Consider the following 20,287-nt stretch of genomic DNA (forward strand, 5'->3'; position numbering starts at 1 on the left):
CTACCTAAAAAAAATCAGAACAGACGAGACCGATTTCTCAGATTCCGTCATTTCCAAGACGGAAGAAAAAACACAAACCAGGTTCGTCGAGGTCCGCTCGCCTCAGGGCTGAGTTTCGATCCCGAAACCACCATCTTCTTCCCTTCCTTCTTTCACGCTGGAAGATGGGCTCCTTCTGTTCCCCTCTCACCGACGTTCAGCTACACATCCTCTCTTACGTCGCTGGAGGGAATCTCTGGAAGGAAGAGGGTGTCGCAGCCCGCATCGCTTGTTCGAAGGACGTCCTCAACCTGGCTCTTTGCTCGAAGGAATTCTACGTGAGCACTTTCTCTTCTTTCCGTTCCCAGCCAGTCGATATCTTCTGATGTGGACTTGGTCTGTCTGAAAATAGACCCTCGCCCTCCCCGTCCTCTATCGAACCGTCGTCCTCGAAAGCGAACCAACCTTCTACATCGAGCGACGTCCCTCCTTTGCCCTCAGCACCCGAACCCTCGTCATTTGCCCCAGATCACTCAACATCGAGGACAGCCGTCAGGCGAAGACAACCTACAGGAAGATCGCAAGGCTCCTCTCGCACTTCGAGACCACCTCCTCCCGCGACGACTCACTCTCCTCCTACCCTCTTTCTGACGTCCATCCTCACCTCACCACTCTCTATCCGACCGAGCTTCCTGGTATCTTGGAGAAGCTGGTTCTTCGGGGCTTGTTCGCGACTCTCGAAGAGTTGGGAGAGGTGCTCTACACGGATTCCACGGACGGAAAGGACGCGATGGAGAGGGGAGGGCTGAAGAAGCTCGTTTGCGGAGTGGGAAGGTACAGAGCGAAACCCGTCGCTCTTCCTTCGACTTTGACCCACTTGTCCCTTGTGGACGACGAATGGGAAAAAAGGACGCTCCAAGGGGATCCCATGAGCTTCCAATTCGCTCCTTTTGTCGGCAACAAGCAACAGGAATTCGCCGTCTTCCCTCCTCACCCTCGCAAACCTGCCCTACTTCGACGCCACGGAAGGTCTTAGACTCTTCAAAAACGTCATCACGATGTTCCGTCAAGTTGGAGGCACCCTTCGTCGTCTTGCGTTGGCTTTCGCGTGAGGGCGAGGGAGGAGGTCGGTCGTCGTTTCGTTTCTTTTTTTTTTTGCGTCGTCTCGGTCTGTTGGTAGTTTCGGTTTCTTTCTCGTTCTTGTGGTCCTTTGCACTTGTAGCTCTTACTCTATCTGTGTTGATCGTTCTGGGCTCTCGACTCCTTCTCGTCTCTCTTTCTATCGTGTTGTATTTTTCGTCGCGTCTCGTCTCTCCGTTCGATGTTGATTGTTTCTCTTCGTCGTGTTGTTCGTGCTTGATCTATCTCTCTGTTTCATATTTTGTGTTACCATGGTCTTCTTCTTCGTAAATTGACCGTCCGTCGCTTCAAGGGATCGAGGATGGTTGCTCCGGAAGTTGAGACGCGTCCAGAGCGACGATGCTGATTTCTTTCTCTTCCTTCGCGAGGATCGACGGACTTCTGGAGGTTGCCAGTTCTCCAGTGAGGATTTTCACTCAGCCTCCTCTCGATTTCCACTTCGAGAGCCACCCTCAATTCATTTTCCCTCCTCTTCGAACGGAAAAACTCGTCATGCTGAGCAGTTCTTCGAAAAGAGAGGAGGAGGCGAAGGGAGGGGAAAGAGGAGAAGTCCTCCTCTCTCTCCTCCCAGCCCCCTCCTTCCCTTCCGTCTCCTCTTCTGCTCTCTTCAGCCCTCTCTCCCCCCTTCGTCTTCCCTCATCATCTTCGATCGGGGATGATTGTTTCGCATCCACCTCGGCAGGACGACGAGATGAGCAACAACACTCACGCTCAAGCAGGTCCGAGCTCAGTGGTTCCTTCCAGACCCGTCAGCTTGCTCGGATTGGGGATCTCAAAGCCGAAGGAATGTGAGTACAACGACTTGATGGACTTAAGGCTTCTTTGTGGAGCGTAAAGAGATCATATGAGCTCTTTCAGATGGCTCCAGGAGTGGACGAGCAGGAGTGAGTGGAAGGACTGATCTCCTTCTCTTCTTCTTCCGTTCTCTCTTCGATCCCACCTTCCTTCCAGCTCAAGAGCACTGGGACGACGACTTCCTCTTCCAGGTCTCCTCTACATCACCCAATCATCAAAACGGTTCTCAAAACCAACGCTCGAGAGGCAAGAGTCCCGTTCCGAGCTTCAACGAGGCGGGTTGGATGGACACCGACGTCGAGGACGGTCCTGCTACAGGCGCCAACACCGAGGACGAGAGAGCCAGCAGCGGAGATGAAGACGACGACGAGGGAGAAGGAGGAGCTAGTGGATCTGCTAGGAAAAGAGCTAAGAAGGATTGGCAGGGCTTCAGCATGGAAGGAATCGTCTCACAGTCTTCATCGTCTCTTCCTCCCTCCTCCTCCTCGCCCCATCACCTTCTCGACTCCTCGACATCTTCTCAACCTCCCCGAGTCCCGGAACCACCTCTTCGTCAAGCTTCCTTCGGATCCCCATCTCGTACATCCTCCAACTCCAACCTTCGACCTCCTCTTCCATCTCCTGGGACTTCCTACGAATCGGAACGGTCCTTCGTCCATCCCTCTCGTCACTCTTACGCTCCCCAACCCTTCCCTTCACCAACCGGAAACGAATTCTCTTCCTCTCCGACCCAAACGCATAGATCAGATTCTCAGTCGATCGCTCATCTAGCAGGAAACACATACAGTCTTCAGGAGACCTACGACGACACGCCGAGGTCAGGGCGAACGAGGAGGAGGTTGAGGAAGAGGTCGAGGGTGGGAGAGGAACCGCTGGGAGATGGCTCGTCGGAGGACGACGAGGGAAGAGATGTTGCTTGTGGAGGGAGGGATACTGCAGACGAAGGGCAGAAGGATAGCTCCATGTCGTCGTCACCTCGTCAACTCATCGCCAGAGGGATGAGCTCGATCCAGAAGCGACTCTCCTACACCTCCAAACCTCGCCTTCCCTCGGAAACTCCCTCCCCTTCTCGCTCTCCTCGGAAACCCGAGAAGACGCCGTCGACCGAGCACACTCGTCCCAGGAGGATCAGTATTCCTCTTCGCTACACTCCTACCAACAACCAGTCGGACGCTTCGCCCTCGACGTCGAACGCGACTCCTCCTCTCAACGGATCACCTTCAGGAGGAAGCCCGTACCAACGTCCAGCCTCAGCAGTTATGGGCTTCCACCTTCCTACTCGAAGCAACTCTGGACTCTCCTCACCCAAAATCAAACCCAAACCCTCCTCGATCCTCATGCCTCCTCCTCCAGTTCCATCCGTCGCGTCACGAAGTCGACCAACCTCCGTTCGACAGGTCACTCCCCTCAATCATCCTTCCTCCTCGTCCAACACCAATCTCAACGCATCCTCCTCCACCTCCACCACCGCTCCAGGCCCTTCCTTTCCCAGCGAACCCTTCAAACTCGACAAACCAAAAGGGATCCGACGTCTCTCCTCCCTCGGACGCAAAAGTCATCGCACCGCCTCTTCCGTCAGCTCTATCCCTACCAAACACTCCCCAACGATCGCAGCAACTCCTCTTCCTACCCTCATGGCCTCTCCTCGGACGTCAGAGGTCTCGACGATGCCCGTCGCGTTCGAATCGGATCTCGTGAGATCGAGCTCGACGCCTTCCGTTCGAGGAGTGACCAGGAGGAACAGTTTGAGTGATTTGAGGATACCGAGTCGGGTGGCGAGTGCTCAGAAGGCGTTGAGGGAGAGAGTTGGAGTTGTGAGAGAGTTTGCTTTGAAGGTCGAAGGTGAGATTGGCTTCGACGCGTCGTTCTCCGTCGACGCGACGTTTCGACCTTGAACGCGAGCTCACCTTTTCCTCCCTCCTTCCCGAACAGATCTCAAATCCCTCCAAATATCCTACATCACCCTCCGAGAATCCCTCGTCGCCTCCTTCACCTCAAGAGCGTCCCCGCCACCACCTCTCCTCTCCCAACCCTCCTACTCCTCCTCCCAACCCTCCTTCTCTATCCGACGCCAATCCATCGACCAGTTCCGCTCGGATCAAGGAGCTCAGGCTCTTCGAGAGATTGAGCTGCAGTACAGTCCCTGGTGGGAGATGGCAGAAGTCCTCGTCGAACTCGGAGGAGGATCCCTCGTCGATCAGGAAACTCGAGACTCGAATCGGCTCTCGGAAGCAGGATCGAGCTACTCAGCTCGGGAACGAGCAGTCACGTTGGCTGGGGGTCTCGACGTACCCATGCCTTCCACTCCGAACGGACTCAACTCGTCGTCGACGGAACTCTCGACGTCTCCTCTCCTCGCTGGAGTCGGACCTCCTCAAGCGTCGCCGGAACGATGGAGAGCCAGTACGGGGAGAAGTGATCTCTCCAGACGACAACTCGAAGTCTTACGAACGATGCTGGAAACTCCTGCTCCTTCTACTCTCCCCTCCCTCCCCTCCGGTCTTCCTCCTCACTCAGCCACAGCAACCTCAACCTCTCGCAACAGATCCTACCCTCACGGAGCTTGTTCCAGCATCACCCTCCCCTCCTCTTCCGACTACAACCAGCCTTCAGGATCCTTCCCTTCCTCCCGAACCCTCGTCGAAGACGGATCCAAGTCCAAATCCTCCTCCGGCCGGAGAGTCAGTCGAGCGGGAGTGAAAGGGATCAAGGACTTCCTTCGGTCGCTTCGGTTGGGAGGGGACATGCCTGCCGGTGAGGGAGGAGAAGACGTGGGGATGGGAGACGGGAAGAGATCCGTAAGCGATCCCGTCAGTCGTCAACGAGGCTACTCGGGAACAGTCTCGACAACAGCAGCGGACCAGTCGTTCGGGTCGACAGCAACGAGGAAATCTCCTCGACGACCCAGTCTCGCTTCCATCTTCAGGTTCGGAGGAGGGAGCTCGTCGGGGGATCGAACGAGGAGTAGTACTCGCAGTAGCAGCGGCGGTGGAGCTTTTGGAGGAGGAGGAGGAGGAGGAGGAGGAACCAAATCCCAAACCTCCGTAGGTTCACGAACCGACGTCGACAAGTCCGACGCAGACTGGGATCGCATGTCCATCGACGTCGACGACCATCCTCGTTCCTCCACCCCTCACATCAACCCAGCCGATTTCGGAGGACGCACCACTCCCTCCTCCTACCGCTCAAGAGTCGACGTCCCGGACAACGCCAGCGAGGAGCGAACCGTTCGATCCTCCTCCTCAGCCGTTACTAAAGCGTTGAGACGACTTTCTCCAGCTCCTCCTCTACCGCCTATGCCTCCTCCGACGAGGAGTAACCCCCTACCTATGCGATCGGCTCCGGCGAGCTCGGTGGCTCCGTCGGATTGGCCTTCGTCGACGAACGGAGGAGGAGGAGGAGGAGGAGGGAAGAGCGTGGTCTCGAAGGAAGGGATCGTGGAGCTGTCGCCGGAAAATCTGAAGCCGCTGCTGGAGCATGTGAAGGAGGTGGAGAGGAGGTGCGGGGAGTGCTTGGGGGAGATGAAGGGGTTGGAGAGGCGAGGGTGAGGGGTGGATGAGACGCGTTTTGGGACTTCTTTTCGTTTTCGTTTTCGTTTTCGTTTTGCTTTGCTTTTGCTCCAGTAGACTACAGTTTTTTTCTTCTTCGTTTCTCTTTTTGCTTTTGCACTTCATCGGGACACCTCTTCGCTTCGTTTCTTCTCTTTGCTTTAGATCCTGCTTGTAACCTCTACGTTCTCTTGCTTCTAACTCTTTCATCCTCTTCTGTCGACGCGTCCCTCCTTTCCCCTCCTTCTCACCCCAACGCAAGACGCAAAGAGCAAGGTGCGAGGATGGATATATAAACATAGAGACGAGGAGCACGAGAGCGAGCACGAAAACGAACACATCAAACGATAAAGAAAGCGAGAACGAGAACGAGGGATGGGAGGCACAAAATCGAGAGAGAGAGAGAGAGAGAGAGGGACGAACGAGAAGTGAGAAACGAAAGAAAGAGAGGGATGGGCACTGGAGAGAGAGATACGGAGGTAGGTGAGGAAACTAGTGCAGAAAAAAATCGTGTGGTCTCTAGTCTATCTACTTCCTCTTCCTCCCAGGCGTCGACGGTCGTTTGAAAAAGTACGTCTTGCCCTGTCGTTGAGCTGAATCACACACCACGCACACCAAAAACAAGCAAAAAAAAACGAGTCAGTTCTCTCGCACTTTTGGAACTCGACGACGAGGAAGGGAAAAAGGTGAGATGCAAGGACGTACTTCCTCTGAGCGGCCTCATGAGCCCTCCCAGTTCCTTCGCCCTGATCTGATCCGGATCCCGAGCGGGGTCGTAGAAGAACAGGTCCAGGAGGGGTTGACCGGAGGCGTCCTAGCAAAGACGAAAAAAAGGAACGAAGCAAGAGGGAAGGTCAGTTTTCGATGTTCAACCGAGAGCGAGGGAAGAGAACCGAAACGAAACGAAACGAAAACCGAAAGGGACGCGACGAACCTTCCCCTTCCTCTCGATTCTCCCAAACATCCCCTCCACCTGCTCCAACACTCCCGCACACCACCCTCTCCACTCCTCCTCCCTCCCCAACTCCCTCAACCCCGGTTGCGCCTCCAGTACGGCTCGGACGAGGTCGGGGAGGGACATGGACGTCTGGTGGGAGAAGACGAGGGTTGAGGAGAGGAGCGAAGGGAGGTCTGTCCCTCCTGGGATGGGACCCAAGGGCTCGGTGAGCGTGTGGGTGGGTGCGTCGTCGGTGTGGGAAGAAGGGGAGGGAGGAGGAGAGAAGACGTAGGAGTGGTGGGAAGACGCGGGCGAGGAGTTGGGAACGTCATCGTTGTAGGTCTTGTTGGGAGGAGTGGAAGGATGGGTGTTGGTGGTGTGGTGGTGAGTAGAAGGTGGGGAGGAAGGGAAGAGGGAGAGGGAGAGGGGTTCGGGGGAGAAGGAGGATCGTTGGGTGTCGTGGGAGGAGAGGAAGTCGAGAGGAGGAGGCGAGGAGGGAGGGAGGGAGGAAAACGGTTGAGGTCGTCGTTGTCCTCCTCGGGTTCCGTCTTCGGCGTCGGATCCGTCTTCTTCCTCTTCAGAGTCCTCAGCAGCAGCTCCCTTCATCTCCACATCCTCGTCGTCCTCCTCGGTCAAAGGAGAGCTCGAACGCTCGTCCCTCGAAGCCATCTTGTCTCCAGCCTCCTCCTTCTGAACAGGCGCCACCACCTCTCCCCAAGGCATAACAACCTTGACTCCCCAGAAATCCAACCTCAACCCGTTCGCATTAACACTTCCCTTTTCCATCCTCCCAGGTCTCAAAACGAACCCAGCCCTTCCTCCCTCCGTGGGTTCAGCCCTGACCTCACCACCCTTCCCAACATCCACCACCACCGTCTCCCCCATCTTAACCCTCTTCCCCATGACCTTCATTCCGTTCTGACCGAGTACGACGACGCGTACGATCCCGTGAGAAAGAGGTTGGACGATACAGTGAAGTCGGGACGCGTGGAGAGCGTGTCGAGGGAGAGGGAGGTGCTTCAGGGTCGTCGTCGCCTGGTTGGTCGTTTGGAGGTTGGTTTGGATGAAAGCGGTAGAGGAGGAGAGTCGAGTGGGGTGCTTGAGTCTTCTTCCGAGGATGAGAGGAGTGGAGAGGACGAGGGACGGGAGGGTCAAGGTGAGGAGCGAAGGAGGAGGAGGAACGGAGGAGGAGGCGAGGAGGGAGGACAGGTTCGCTCGAGGGTTGGCGAGAAGGGTTTTCGTCGTGGAGGGTTTGTGCGTTCGAGGAGGAGAGGAGGAAACGAAGAGGGCTGTAGAGGAGGACGACGAGGTCGGAGGAGAGAGGAGGTGATGGTTCTTCGCGCGTCCTCCTCCTCCTTCCCTGTTCTCCCTTCCTTCCTTCCTCCCACTTCCAACAGCGAGCGTCTTGGCTGGACTACTGGTGGAAGGAGTAGCGTATCCAGACTTGATCTTGGTAGAGTGGTTGGAAGCCATCAACGGAGTCTTCTTCTTGAACATCAATCGATCTTTGAACGACAAGGACGAGGAAGGGAGGGAGGCCGTCGAGGTCGCGTTCTTGTTGAAGGGAGAGGAGGAGGAAGAAGAGTGCGCATGCGAAGGGAGAGAAGGAGGACCCATAGAAGAGCGGGATTGGAGAGACGTAGGGGAGGAGGGAGGGAAGAAGGTGGACATCCTTTCAGGGGGAGAAGGGAGGGAGTGGAATGGAAGTTGGGAGGAGAAGGAAGGGGAACGCGAAGGGAAATGGGATCTCTCATGAGTCGATCGCCCTTTCCGCGCAGGGTTGACGCGTCAAAGGGTTCGATTTTATACAACATAAAATTCTTCCTCGTGTCTCTTTGAGTAAGCATAGACTCTCGCTCTACCCCAGTGAAATTTTCTCTCTCCAAATCCCACCGGAGCGGACTCAAAAACGAGCCAAACTCGGCCCTGCTTCCACTTCGTTGCTCGCTTCGCAAGAGACCCCAAACCATCACCTCCTCTCTCTCTCTCCCATCCTTCCTTCCTTTCTACTTCTGTCAAATGTGGTCCAAACTCCAAGCTCAGCTTCCTCCCATGCCTACTCTCTCGGGAGCTCCTCAGCTTTCCATGCCCAACATGAGCGGATTGAACATTGGAAGCTCGTTGAAGACTGGGTTGCAGGCTTCGAGGTCAGTCCCTCTTGTTTCTGGCAGCACATCCCCGCCGATAGAGGATGGGGAAGCTGTAGGGTTTGAGAGCTGGGATGGATGGGATGCTGTAGGATGCTGGGGAGGAGCGGGAGATCTGTTCGAACAAGAGAACGAAGGTCAACCGAAGGAGCGAGGGAGGGGGTTGGTTCCTCCGCTGCTTCCCTTGCCCTCGTCCATCCTGCACAATTCTACACCTCGCAGATCTATTCTTCAAGCTGACATCTAGGTTATCTCTTTTTTCAGGGAGCGATTCGGACAGGTCAGCGCTGACGAGATCACTGAGCTTCCCAAGGGTTCGTTTCCCTCCCTCTCCGTCCCTCCCTTCCCTCCTCCTCCAGCACCATCTCCTTCCCTTCCACCTCCTTGAGACCCTCTACTCCTCCATTGTATCTCAACCATCCTCTCCTCGCTGAGCTGCTGAACTGACCTACCCTCTTCCTCCTCTTATCGTCCCCCGGAACTCCCTCTTTCCTCCAATCAACAGAGTACAAGGACCTCGAAGCTCGCGTCGACGCTCTCAAGAACGTTCACCAGGCTATGCTCAAGATCACTGGAGTCTACACTACCGAGTCCTACGACTACCCTACTCAGGTGAGAACGGTTTCCTCGCTTGAGAAAGTCGAGCTTGGAACGAGCTCAGAAGCTGACAGGGTCTTGTTCGCTTCCTCGTTGACCTCAGATTACTGAGAGCGTCGCCGAGCTCGGTGGACAGCTCAGCTATGGAATCAACGCTTTTGCTCAGAAGAACTTGAAGGTGAGTCTCTTTCTTCTTGGGCCTCTTGAAGAACTGTCGAGCTGACCTGCGAGTCTCTCCTGCCCTCCTCCCTCCAGAACACCTCCCTTCCCCTCCCGGCCGCCTCGGCTCCTCCTGTTCGTCTTTCCATGCTCTCTCCCTTCTCCACCCTCTCGTTACCACCACTGCGAAAAGAGGATGATCACCATCCGAAGCAGAGCCTCTGTTTCCATCGAATTCGCGAGCTCAAGCTGACTCTTTCCCTTCCTTCCCGAACAGGCCCATCCTCACAAGACCCTCCCTCACGCTCTCGCTCGAGCTGCTACCGCCGGAGCTACTGAGCTCGGCGAGGACCGACTCGGTGGTGCTTTGAAGGCTTACGGTGCTGCTCAGGCTAAGGTTCGTCCTTCCTCATCACGCTTCCTCCGTGTCGAGAGCTCGAGCTCACCGTCTCCTCCCCTTCCCTTCCCTTCCCTTTCTCTTTCCCTTTCCCTTTCCCTTCTTTCCCGCTTTCAGATCGGAGAGGCTCGTCTCTCCCAGGATGAGGAGATCACCACTCGATTCGTTCACCCTTTCCAGAAGACGCTTTCGACCTCCATCGCCATCGCCGTCCGAGCTCGAAACTCGGTGAAGCAGGCGCGACTCGAGTTGGATTCCGCTCGACAGATCCTCAAGAACGCTGGGGTCGGACCTAAAGGAGAGCAGGCCAGGTTGGATGTGGAGAATGCGGAGGACAAGTTGGTGCAGGCTGTGAGTTCATACGACGAGGAGTGGAAGACAGGGAGGGAGAGACGATGGGGAGGCTGACTGCTTTGCTCGTTCGTTCGTTGCGTTGATTCCTTTTAGACCGAGGTCGCTATCGGACAGATGAAGAACGTTCTCGAGAACGTAAGTCTACACCTATTTCCCTTCCTTCTCAACCCGTTCCTTCAACCTCGAGAGCTCACCTCTCTTCTCCATCTCGTTCTCGTTTCTCGTTCTCGTTCTCAGCCCGAAGCCATCGCCAACCTCAACTCCCTAGTCAAGGCCCAGCTCGTCTTCCACTCCACAGCCGCCGAGGCTCTCGCTGCCGTTCAGGGCGAAATCGAAGAGGCCTCCGTCGCTGCCGAGGGAGAGTACCGGGCTTCTCGAGTTTAGTTCTAGTGTGCGTTGCGTTTCGTTCCCTCTGGTTGATTTTAGATATACCGTTCTCCCTCTCTCTCGTTTCTTTCCTCTTCTGCTGGGTCAATTGATTCGGCTTCTCCTTCTGTTAGGGAGTGGGGACTTCTCTTGAGGAGGGAGGGGAATGGAGATGTTCGACCAGATCCGACGCTCGCCCACCCTCTCCCTCTCTTGTTTACTTTCTTTCTTTCGCTCTCTCTCTCTCGCCCTTGATTTTTCTCACTATAACGAACGATTTACCCTCTTTACCCATCGGACTTTCCCTCTCAACGATCTCGCAAGCGTAACAAGGTTCGAAGAAACAAAAAAAAAGAGGGAAACCAGTCAACGTGGCTCTCGCGATCTCAACCCAAACCGCCCATCTCCTCCCTTCCCTCCGAAGACCCATGAGCCGCAACCGTCCCCCCGCCTCCTCCCTAGCCGCCCTCTCCCTTTCCCTCTCCCAATCGCACGACTCGTGGGAGAACGACGACGCTTGGGATTCAGCTTCGGATGAGGACACTCTCACGACCCTGAAGGTCAAAGGAGGAGGAGGACCATCTCGTTCTTCCTCCTCTTCGATAGGAGCAACGACCAAGCCGCCAGCTTTCGTACCGCTTTACTCTTCACCACCACCGCCACCACAGGATAGTTCATCATCGAAGATGAACTCGCAACCCTCCTCTTCGTCCATGCCTAAACCCAAACCCAGCCCTCCTTCTTCGCGGCCGTCCCTCGCTCCTCCCATCGTTCTGTCCTCCTCCCATCAATCACACCACCATCAACCACCGCAGCACCCCCGTTCTATATCCAGCTCTTCAGTCGTTCGAACACGCTCGCCACCCGAGTCGAGTAGCAGTGGGAGGACAGGAGGGAGGAAGGAAGCGAGCTCGTCCAACTCGACGTCGGCCGAGTACACTTCCTTCGCTGCTGCTGCTGGTTCCGAAGACGACGACGACGAAGATGGAGAAGAAGGCAGGGAGGAGAGGGAGGTGTACGATCTGGAAGGGCCGGAGCAGGCCGAGTTTATAGAGGAGGTGGTGGAGGTGCAGAAGAAGGGGAAGGAGGCGTTGAGGTGGAATCTAGACGAGTTGGTGGTTGGTGAGTCTCGCTTCCTTCTTCCTTTCGCTCGTTTCAAGCACAGACTAGCATGTAGTTTGAGCTCTAGAGTATAACTGATCCCTCTCCGGTGTGTGTTTCACCTCCTTTCGTGGCTCCTCAAGACCCCCTCTCAGCAATCCGCCAATCCTCCAACTCCTCCCTCCAACCCAACTCGCCTCGTCCTTCCCCGTCCCTCCATCGCAAATCCTCCCAACTCGCTTTCGAGCCCCAACGCCAACCCCCACCTGCCTCTCCACGCACGCTTCGGAGGAACCTCAGCGTTCGAGCAGAGAGGACGAGGGACAAGTTCATCAAGGTCCTCAACGTCGATTCGGGAGTGGACATCTCGGAGCTAAAGAGTCTCGCTTGGAATGGGATTCCGGAAGGGTTGAGGCCTGTGGTTTGGCAGTTGCTGTTGGTGAGTGAATTCTGGATAGTTTGTTGTAGTGTTTGGGAAGAGAGAGGGATGAGGAAGGGGTGGGACGAAGAGAGGGAGAGGGAGGGAGGAGGAGCGAGCTCGAGCTCGAGCTGACCTTTGCCTTCACACTTGGGTTTCGTAGGGCTACCTCCCTCTACCCTCAGCACCTCGACGGACCACGCTTTCTCGGAAACGTCAGGAGTACATGGATCTGGTCAGGTTGGCGTTCAGAGGTGGGATCAAAGGGTTGGATCAACAGGTGGAGTCTTCCCTTCGAGCTCACTCGCTCTCCTCCCTTCCTTCGCTTCGTCCGGAACTGACTCGAAGATGGTACGGTTGGGCTGTTGCTGCAGATCTGGCATCAAATCACGATCGACATTCCTCGGACGAGACCTGGCGTGCAGCTTTGGACGCAGGAGACTGCTCAGAGGGTGAGCTCCCACTTCCTTCGAGGTCGTCGACGCGTTCTTGAGCTTGCCTTGCTGACGTGGATCGAACTTTGGGGTTCGTTTCATTGCGCATGTAATCCAGTCCCTGGAAAGGATCCTCTACGTCTGGGCGATTCGACACCCAGCGTCAGGCTACGTTCAAGGAATCAACGATCTCGTCATCCCGTTCTTTCAGATCTTCTTGTCGGCTTACATAGGTCAGTCTTTTCCAACCCACCTTCTCAAGCCCATCCCTCTGTTTCTTCCTCCTCACTATCTCTCCCAACTGTGAGTCGTCGCTGACTCGTTCTCGTTTCTTGTCGCGTAGATGCCGACCCCGAAACGTTCGACCTTGCCTGCCTGCCCTCGAACGCGCTCGACGCCGTGGAAGCAGACTCGTTCTGGTGCTTGAGCAAGCTGCTCGATGGGATTCAGGACAACTACATCTTTGCTCAGCCGGGGATCCAGAGGAGTGTGAAGAAGATGGCCGAGTTGGTGGGGAGGATTGATCGTGAGGTCTTTCCCTTGCTCTCGCCTCGTCCTCGACCATCGTTTTCTTTCCCTCTCTCGAGTGTACACACGTCTGCGTCTTTTGCTCGACCTTCTTTTGTCCCTCGGAACCTACTAGAGCTCCCGAGACTGACTCCTTCGCTTTCCCTCGTTCTCGTTTGCCTCCCTCCCTGCCTCAGCACCTCTCGCCTCCCACCTCGACGAACAAGGGATCGAGTTCATGCAGTTCGCCTTCCGGTGGATGAACTGTCTCCTCATGAGGGAGATGAACATGAGGTGCACGATTCGGATGTGGGATACTTATCTCGTCAGTCCTCTTTCCTTCCCTCCTTTCGTTGTCTCTTCGACGCGTCGTTCCTGACTCTCCTTTCATTTCGTTTGGTCGTGTATCTTTTGCAGGCCGAAGGGACGGACGCCTTCTCTCAGTTCCATCTCTACGTGTGTTCGGCTTTCCTCGTGAGGTGGAGTGAAGATCTGAGGACGAAGGATTTCCAGGTTCGTCGCTCTCAACCTTCGTCTCCCCTCCTTCCTTTCCCTTCCCTTCCCCTTCGCTCAACTGAACTGACGTCCCTCCTCCTCGCCTTCGTTCAGGGAGTCATCATGTACCTCCAAGCTCTCCCAACCCAAGACTGGACGGACGCAGAAATCCGAGTGCTTCTCTCGGAAGCCTACGTGCTGATGAAGGTCTGGCAGCACGCCGATGCTCATTTCACTGGAGCTGGGTCGGGAGGAGGAGGAGGGATGGGTGGAAGATGAGGAATTTACTCTCCCTTGCGACTCGCTGCTGCTCCTTCGCCTACTTTTTCTTCGGGTTCTTGCGTTTCATTGTCCGTTCGTTTCGACATCTCGTTCGTTCCCTCTTTTCTCTCTCCTTTGTCTTTTAGACGCGTCACCCTCTACACCTACCTACGTACGTACATATTCAATTAAGTCCATAGTTCTTTCGATCCATTGCATTGCTTGTTCGTTTGTTCAGTCGCTTGCGGAAAGGGAAGGGGAGGGAAGGAGCGAGTTGAGACGCGTCGAAAGGACGACTCGGCTTCGCTCTCAGCTCTCTCCTAGCAAGGCGATCCTCTCCTCGCTCGTACACAGAAAAAAAGCTCGTGACTCTTCGTCTCTCCAAACTAGAACGTCACAAAAAGGAACCTACTGCCGCTGCACAACCAACTCCCCTCCTCTCTCCCTCTCATCCTCGTCCCCAATAAACCCACCAAAGTACTTCCCCAGAACAGCCCACCAACACCCACCGATATCCATATGCTCTCCAGCGCACCACCCCCTCTTCAGCCTCCCGCTCTCCTCCAGCACCTTCAAACCCAGCCAGTCCTCCTTGTACAGCGGCTGATCTTCCATTGGGATTTCGATCTCTTCCTCTGCGTCCGTAACCGCGCCTGAAGACAGAGCTTCGGAGTCGGAGGAAGCGAGTTGGGTAAGGGAGGACTTGGGAGCGATCGAGCCAAACCAAGAGGAGATGGGAGGAACGACGGTTGACTCGTTGGTGAAGCGGAGGAGGACGAGCTTCGAGAGGGAGGAGAGGTTGGAGGCGTAGGTGGTATTTTTGGAGGTGGGAGAGGGGAGTTCGTTGTTGATTAGAGGGAGGAATCTGGTGAGAGAAGAAGACGAGCGGGAAAGGAGGTCAGCGAGGACGCGAAGGAAGAGACAAAGGAAAGGAGCAGGCTCACGTGTTCTTCTCGAGATACGCGTCGAGGTGGTTGGGGTCTCTCCAGTACTGAGCTTGAACGAGGTTCCGCTGAGCATAGGGGGTGTAGACTCCTCGTTTGGCGGTGGAGGAAGCCAGTCTGCAGATGAACTGTGACGCGTCGAGCGGACGAAGGCGATCAGCGAGCGAAGAAGCCGAAACAGTGCTGAACGAGAGCAGGTATAGGAGAGAGAATACTCACATCCGTAGGCCTGCAGGTTGGAATATCAGAGATCCCCATGTGTTGAGAACCAAAGGTGACGAGGGTGTGAATGGGAGGAGAGTTGTAGAGCTCGACAAAGGCTCGGAGGAACTGGCCTCCTTGAGAGAATCCGATGGCAGAGAACTGGAATCAACGAGAGAATCATTCGAGAAGATCAGGGAGGGGTATGTCAGCTGGCTGCTTCAGATCTCGAGAGAGTTGGACGAGCGAGATGGGAGCCGAGGGAGGCGACACCTGAGGGAGGAGGAGGACGCTCAACTCACTCCTTCTGCGAGCTCTGGGATGGCAGCCAGTTGTTCTGCTACCAGAGCGATCTGCTCGTTGACGTTTCCAAAGAAGCCAGCCTTCCTATCATCACCCTCGTCCTCTGAGATGAAGATGTTGTGAACGAAGATGTCCTCGAAGAGCTCCTCAACATCCTGCTTCGCTCCGAGCTGTTCATTCAGACCAAACGAGGACAGCCGTTAGCTCCAGAAGGGCCAGAGACGAGCGAGCATATTTTCAAGGTACTGACCATCCCTTCGGACCCAGCCGAATCTCCCAACCCATGCCAGATCACGACGGGTCGACGTCGAGGGAGTGAGCTCGAAGGGAGATCGGGGTTGACCTTCGAGCTCGCTGGGGAGGGGACATCTTCTGCTGATGGAAGAGAGCTGAGAGCAGGAAGAGCCGAGACCGAAAAGAGAAGAACAAGAGCTAAAGAGGAAGAAAGCAGCATGGCGATGAGGGCGATTGTGGTGGTTTGAAGATCGAAGGAAGGAGGAGGCGAGCTCGACTCGAGATCGATTGTCCTCGGCCTCAGATTTGTGTCTTTTCTTGCACAAATTTTGGAAGTCGAAGCTCACTGCTCAGCTGAAGCAGGCAAGCATTTCGTCGTATCAAAACGCCGATGAATCAGCACCCGCTCAAAAAAAGAAAAATGGGCTGAGAGAGCTCGTCACTTCTCTTTCCGCCGACCTCCATCTACTTACTCCCTCCGTCTTTTTCCCCCATCCCTTCTACCTCGCAGAACATGTCCAAGACCTGGCCCACCGCTAAGCTCAACACTGGAGCTACCATCCCTCTCCTTGGATTCGGGACGTACGCTGGTGAGCAAATTTTCAAGCCTGGAGGGAAGAAAGGGGGGAAAAGGAAGAGAAGGTGGTTAGAGCGTCGGCTTGTGGTGAGGGCTGAAACTGAAGCTGACCGATCTTTTCTTCCTTCCCTCTTTTCCAGCCGTGGGAAAAGAGGTCAGTAGCTCCTTCTTCTCTTTCTTTTATATATCTCTGCTGACGATCTCTTTCTTCTACATAGACTACCGACGCTACCGTAGCTTCCATCAAGGAAGGATTCACTCACATCGATACTGTGAGCTCATCACCTCTTCCTCCCTCCGAACGAACCTCGACGTTTGTACCGGATCTAGTCGTAGCATTAACCTCTTCTCGCCCGTTCTCTCTCCTGTTCAGGCCGCCATCTACAAGTGCGAAGACGCTGTCGGAACTGGAATCAAGGAGTCGGGGATCGAGAGGGAGAAGCTCTTCGTTGTTTCGAAGCTCTGGTGAGCTCGTCTCTTCCTCTCTCTTTGCGGCTTCTCCCCTCTTTGCTCTCCCTTCGACAGAGGTTCTCAAGCAAACGGACGGGAAGGGAGTATACTCTTTTCGTTCGCGAGGAGTGGACTCTTGCTTACCGCTATCGCTTCTCCTTCAGGCTCGACCGAAAGGGAGACGTCCGAGCTGCTCTCGACGAGACGCTCGAGAAACTTCAGCTCGACTACCTGGACTCGTACCTTATCCACTGGCCGCAAACTTGGGACTCCAAAGGTTCGTTTGAACTTGCATTCGTCTCGCACTACCTGCCTCTCGCGTCCTGAACTCGATCTCTCTCTCTTCCGCCCTCTCTTCGCTCAGGAAACCCAACTCCTTACGGAACCCAGCCTGACTTCCACGCTGCCTGGAAGGAGATGTCTGCGATCTTCAAGGAGGGCAAGAAGCTTAAATCGATCGGTGTCTCGTGAGTTCTTCGGCCCTCTTCCTCCCTCGCTCGTTCTCATTGTCTCCTCGCTGACGTTTGGCCTCGACGCGTCCGCTCTTTCTACAGCAACTTCTCTATCAAGACCCTCGAAGAGCTCGCCTCTAAGGCTGGAGACGACTATGTGGTTCCTGCTATTAACCAGGTGAGCCTTCGCTCTCCCTTCCCTCGAAGTGACGCGAAGCTGACCTCGAGTCTCGACTGCCTGGACTTTCCCTTCTCAGGTTGAACTCTCTCCCGACCTTCCTCAGAATGAGCTCCTCGCTTACTGCAGGGAGAAGGGAATTCACGTCACTGCTTGGTCTCCTCTGTATGAACTTACTCCAGACGCCTTTTTCTGCGACCGGAGCCCTTTGCTGACCTTCGTTTGTTCGTTCGTCCGTCGCGTCGTTTCTCAGTGGAGGAGGAACCTCCAACCCCGCTACCAACGGAGGCTCCGTCCTCTTGACCCACCCCAAGGTCATCGCTATCGCTGAGGCTCACAAGGTCTCTACGGGACAGGTCCTCATCAGTTGGGGAATCCAGGTTCGTCTCCCGCCGCCCTTCCTCCTCCTCGTCGCAACCTCTACTGACTCACGCCTCTCGTTTCTCGTTCTGTTTTCCTCTCATCAGCGAGGAACCTCTGTCATTCCCAAATCCTCCTCTCCTGCTCGAATCGCTCAGAACGCCAAAATCATCACTCTCACGCCCGAGGAGATGCAGGTCTTGAACTCGAAGCACGCCGACGCGGAGAACCCTCAAAGGATCGCGAAGGGAGAGAGCAAGACGAAGATGGCTCTTGGGTGGACCTACGAGGAGATGGGCTGGGAGGAGAGGGAGAGGATGTAGAGGTCTTGATCGCTGCTGTGTTCGCTGTAGATGGAGTGTGAGGATTCGAACCGTTTTGGGATGTTTCGTTCCAAAGGAAGATCATGACGCGATGGAAAGATGGGATTCGAAAAGTCGTTCAAACAGTGTAGTCTACTCTGAGACACGAGTCTCGTCTACGAGTAGCCGACGGGGTTAAGCACGAAAAGAGATCGACGACGCGTCTGATCTGTGTGAGCGCTCTCTCACCGTTGCGATGATTCGCGGATCCTATCAGAGAAAAAGATAGCATCGGATCTCCATTTAAGCCAGCTCCAAAATCTCAGTTTCAGTCCTCCCTCCCCTTTCCAGCTCGCGTCGATGCAGCGACCATCTCTCGTCTCTCCTCCATCTCTCCTGCCTCAACGTTGTAAACGCACGCACATAAGAGCCTTCAGGATATCATCTACTAGTTTACTCTCATCAACAACCAAGAACTGAACCTCTTCCGCCTCTCGCACGTCTCTACTGCTTCTTCTTCCCCTCCCCCACCCTCCCCTTCCCAACCTTCGCTGTCGACGTCGACTTCGATACAGGAGTAGGAGCGACCTTGGCGTAGATGTCTCTGATCCGGGCGACTTGAATTTCTGCATTCGTAACCAAGGAAAGAGGGAAGGAAAGAGTCAGAAACCAGGAGCAAAATGGAAGAGACGCGGCGAGCAAGAAAGGAAGAAAGAAGAAGAAAAGCGGAACCTACGACGTTTATAGTGCGAGCCACTGAGAGGGAAGAGGAAGACGTACAGGACCGAGTGTCATGGCGAAAGAAAGAATAAAGAGCGAGCACGACGAGAAGAGCGAAAAAAGAGACTCACGAAACCACCAGCCCAAAAGCGAGAGTCCAGTAGACCCATTTCCGCTGCGAAGAAGAATGATGCTAATCAGTTAATGTCCTCAAAGAGAACTGAGGATCCTCGACGGAGGAGGAATACGACGTGGAAAACGAAACGAAACGCGTGCTGAGGTGGGAACTCACCAGATCACCACCCTTCACACCCTGGTTGGAAAGCTTGTTCCAAAACCATACAGCTTCCGAAACATGGGCGACGACGAGTAGGAAGTACGAGAACTTGATGAAGGGGACGCCGACGACTGCACGGATGTCAGAGAAGACGGAGAGCGGGAGGGTCGAGCTGAAGGTCCGAGGGGAGTGAAGGAAGAGAGAGAAATGGGAGTCAGCTCGGGTCATGGACTCTCTTTCGAGGAAGAGGTCGCAAAGCAGAAGAAGGAAAGGAAGCGGAAAGAAGGGAGACTCACGACTCTGGCAAAACGAAGGTGAGGAATTGAATCACGAGGAGCGTGATGATTAGAGCTTGCTCTGGCCACATGGGAGGATTGGTGAACGGAGGTAGATTTGGGTTCTCGTTCTGTCGAGAGCAAACCGAAGACGTGGAACGAACGCGTCGAGGTGAGGTGAGCTGACGTCGAGGTGAGTTGAGTGCTTCGAAATGAACCGGAAAGGAGATTCAGACGAACGATAGCCAGAGCCTTCGCAGCCTCATCTCTCATGGCAAGCATCTTGGGACGAGCTTCCTTCCATCGCTTTAGAGGAACGTCGAAGTTGACCTGGGGGGATTGAAAGTGGACGACGGGTTCAGCGGGCGTCCGCAAAGGAAAGCAGAGGCGACACAGAACTCACTCTGGACTCGGACATGACTCCTTCGTCGGAAGAGAGTAGACAGTAGATTAGGTCGAAGCCCTGGGAGAGCAAGGCCAAAGAAGAGGATCCAGGGAGTTTAGAATTCGAGGTCGGGGACGCGTCGAGGCAAGAACGACGGAACGAAAGAGCTACGAACATGATCGTCCATCTCCTTGATCTGAACAAGCTCCGCCTCTTCTTTCACGCCAGCAAAGTGGACGAGTAGGGAGGTGAGGATGTCTCCCTGGTTGTTGAGCCAGAGGAGCAGGGATTCGAGCTGGGGGCGGACGGGAAGGAGAGATGCGATCGTATCAGCTTGAGTCTGAAGGAGGAAGTTTGTACCATAGCGTGGTTGTTAAGAGGATGCTGGAAACCACAAGACTCACATTTCCAGTCCTACGGAGTTGTAAGGAAAGAGGCAGCAAGACGGCGGGGAGGGTTAGAGGTCGAAGGTCAGCCCACGTCCGAGTTCAAAGCTCACTCTTTTTCTTTGACGAGGGACTCACGATTCAGATTTCGCGAAAAGCGAAGTCTTGGTGATCTTGGTAGTTACCTCTGGCGTTGCGACGCTGGAAGAGCTCATGGTTGTCGTGGTAGAAGCTGGATCAGAGAGAGGGAGGGTGAGAAGGAAGGAGCGCCGAGGTCGTTCGATCCGTCGAGGCGAACTTGAGGACTGAAAGGGGGCGCCAAAGCAGAAGAAAAGGTAAGCTCAACGAGGTCAAAGTATACACAGGAGGCCTTAAAGCCACACTCACGAGAGATATAGAGCACTGAAAGGAAGGAGGGAGATGCAGTTCGAGGTCAACAAGGGAAGGAGGGGTGCGATTTGACCTTTCTCCGGAGTCGACCGATAAGGAAGGCGGTTACTCAGTGGTTATGGGCCTGATAATATTTCCAGGTTGTCAGGTAGACTGTTGAGAAACCAATACGCTTGGGTTTGCAAGTAGATCCTTGAAAATCTGCTCGAATCGGCCAC

The 20,287-nt window shown here is 55.0% G+C and overlaps 7 protein-coding genes across 7 annotated transcripts; 4 read left to right on the forward strand and 3 right to left on the reverse strand.

The window, feature by feature from the left end:
• Positions 1 to 1,774: 1,774 nt before the first annotated feature.
• Positions 1,775 to 4,962, forward strand: BDY24DRAFT_371185 (uncharacterized protein; the record flags this gene model as incomplete). The annotated part of the gene is made up of 4 exons (XM_076638143.1): positions 1,775 to 1,907; positions 2,071 to 3,756; positions 3,847 to 4,724; positions 4,795 to 4,962. 4 exons carry the CDS (start codon positions 1,775 to 1,777, stop codon positions 4,960 to 4,962), a joined length of 2,865 nt encoding a protein of 954 aa, XP_076494980.1.
• Positions 4,963 to 5,990: 1,028 nt separating this feature from the next.
• On the reverse strand, positions 5,991 to 8,070 carry BDY24DRAFT_416730 (uncharacterized protein; the record flags this gene model as incomplete). Its single annotated transcript, XM_076643619.1, has 3 exons — positions 5,991 to 6,055; positions 6,168 to 6,276; positions 6,397 to 8,070. The coding sequence occupies 3 exons, from the start codon at positions 8,068 to 8,070 to the stop codon at positions 5,991 to 5,993; spliced, it is 1,848 nt and encodes a 615-aa protein (XP_076494981.1).
• Positions 8,071 to 8,360: 290 nt separating this feature from the next.
• On the forward strand, positions 8,361 to 10,718 carry BDY24DRAFT_394976 (BAR domain-containing family protein). The gene is made up of 9 exons (XM_076641249.1): positions 8,361 to 8,546; positions 8,811 to 8,860; positions 9,052 to 9,158; positions 9,247 to 9,321; positions 9,399 to 9,437; positions 9,580 to 9,699; positions 9,817 to 10,050; positions 10,147 to 10,188; positions 10,291 to 10,718. Exons 1-9 carry the CDS (start codon positions 8,419 to 8,421, stop codon positions 10,435 to 10,437), a joined length of 942 nt encoding a protein of 313 aa, XP_076494982.1. The 5' UTR covers positions 8,361 to 8,418; the 3' UTR covers positions 10,438 to 10,718.
• A 1,085-nt stretch (positions 10,719 to 11,803) lies between these two features.
• On the forward strand, positions 11,804 to 13,653 carry BDY24DRAFT_342548 (rab-GTPase-TBC domain-containing protein; the record flags this gene model as incomplete). Its single annotated transcript, XM_076637489.1, has 8 exons — positions 11,804 to 11,959; positions 12,102 to 12,218; positions 12,313 to 12,390; positions 12,491 to 12,605; positions 12,716 to 12,898; positions 13,077 to 13,204; positions 13,297 to 13,392; positions 13,489 to 13,653. Coding segments are annotated over 8 exons (1,038 nt in total), but the record flags the coding sequence as incomplete, so codon positions are not given.
• Positions 13,654 to 13,986: 333 nt separating this feature from the next.
• Positions 13,987 to 15,554, reverse strand: BDY24DRAFT_394979 (palmitoyl-protein thioesterase family protein). Its single transcript, XM_076641250.1, has 5 exons — positions 15,334 to 15,554; positions 15,083 to 15,253; positions 14,799 to 14,942; positions 14,580 to 14,707; positions 13,987 to 14,500 (listed from the first exon to the last, which is right to left on the reverse strand). Exons 1-5 carry the CDS (start codon positions 15,535 to 15,537, stop codon positions 14,044 to 14,046), a joined length of 1,104 nt encoding a protein of 367 aa, XP_076494984.1. The 5' UTR covers positions 15,538 to 15,554; the 3' UTR covers positions 13,987 to 14,043.
• A 166-nt stretch (positions 15,555 to 15,720) lies between these two features.
• BDY24DRAFT_442854 (aldo/keto reductase family protein) lies at positions 15,721 to 17,761 on the forward strand. Its single transcript, XM_076644718.1, has 10 exons — positions 15,721 to 15,907; positions 16,035 to 16,048; positions 16,113 to 16,166; positions 16,268 to 16,359; positions 16,509 to 16,621; positions 16,709 to 16,811; positions 16,899 to 16,974; positions 17,054 to 17,139; positions 17,228 to 17,354; positions 17,442 to 17,761. The coding sequence occupies exons 1-10, from the start codon at positions 15,832 to 15,834 to the stop codon at positions 17,655 to 17,657; spliced, it is 957 nt and encodes a 318-aa protein (XP_076494985.1). The 5' UTR covers positions 15,721 to 15,831; the 3' UTR covers positions 17,658 to 17,761.
• Positions 17,762 to 18,140: 379 nt separating this feature from the next.
• On the reverse strand, positions 18,141 to 20,108 carry BDY24DRAFT_435681 (uncharacterized protein; the record flags this gene model as incomplete). The annotated part of the gene is made up of 11 exons (XM_076644188.1): positions 20,067 to 20,108; positions 19,818 to 19,984; positions 19,698 to 19,707; positions 19,469 to 19,588; positions 19,312 to 19,371; positions 19,149 to 19,238; positions 18,930 to 19,039; positions 18,649 to 18,805; positions 18,488 to 18,531; positions 18,373 to 18,392; positions 18,141 to 18,262 (listed from the first exon to the last, which is right to left on the reverse strand). Exons 2-11 carry the CDS (start codon positions 19,892 to 19,894, stop codon positions 18,141 to 18,143), a joined length of 810 nt encoding a protein of 269 aa, XP_076494986.1. The 5' UTR covers positions 19,895 to 19,984; positions 20,067 to 20,108.
• Positions 20,109 to 20,287: the final 179 nt, after the last annotated feature.

This window comes from Mrakia frigida (assembly GCF_051309035.1).
Source record: "Mrakia frigida strain ATCC 22029 unplaced genomic scaffold BDY24scaffold_23, whole genome shotgun sequence".
Lineage (NCBI taxonomy): Eukaryota > Fungi > Basidiomycota > Tremellomycetes > Cystofilobasidiales > Mrakiaceae > Mrakia > Mrakia frigida.

Bases quoted from the DNA above. Each gene is read 5' to 3' on its own strand.
- BDY24DRAFT_394976 (XM_076641249.1), top strand. From the start codon at position 8,419: ATGTGGTCCAAACTCCAAGCTCAGCTTCCTCCCATGCCTACTCTCTCG. The intron at 8,547-8,810 runs GTCAGTCCCTCT...CTCTTTTTTCAG, and splicing joins ACTGGGTTGCAGGCTTCGAG to GGAGCGATTCGGACAGGTCA. The intron at 10,051-10,146 runs GTGAGTTCATAC...GATTCCTTTTAG, and splicing joins AGGACAAGTTGGTGCAGGCT to ACCGAGGTCGCTATCGGACA.
- BDY24DRAFT_442854 (XM_076644718.1), top strand. From the start codon at position 15,832: ATGTCCAAGACCTGGCCCACCGCTAAGCTCAACACTGGAGCTACCATC. The intron at 16,167-16,267 runs GTGAGCTCATCA...TCTCCTGTTCAG, and splicing joins GATTCACTCACATCGATACT to GCCGCCATCTACAAGTGCGA. The intron at 17,140-17,227 runs GTATGAACTTAC...GTCGTTTCTCAG, and splicing joins GTCACTGCTTGGTCTCCTCT to TGGAGGAGGAACCTCCAACC.
- BDY24DRAFT_394979 (XM_076641250.1), bottom strand. From the start codon at position 15,537: ATGCTGCTTTCTTCCTCTTTAGCTCTTGTTCTTCTCTTTTCGGTCTCG. The intron at 15,254-15,333 runs GTCAGTACCTTG...CTGAATGAACAG, and splicing joins CGGCTGGGTCCGAAGGGATG to CTCGGAGCGAAGCAGGATGT. The intron at 14,943-15,082 runs GTGAGTTGAGCG...CGTTGATTCCAG, and splicing joins TCCCAGAGCTCGCAGAAGGA to TTCTCTGCCATCGGATTCTC.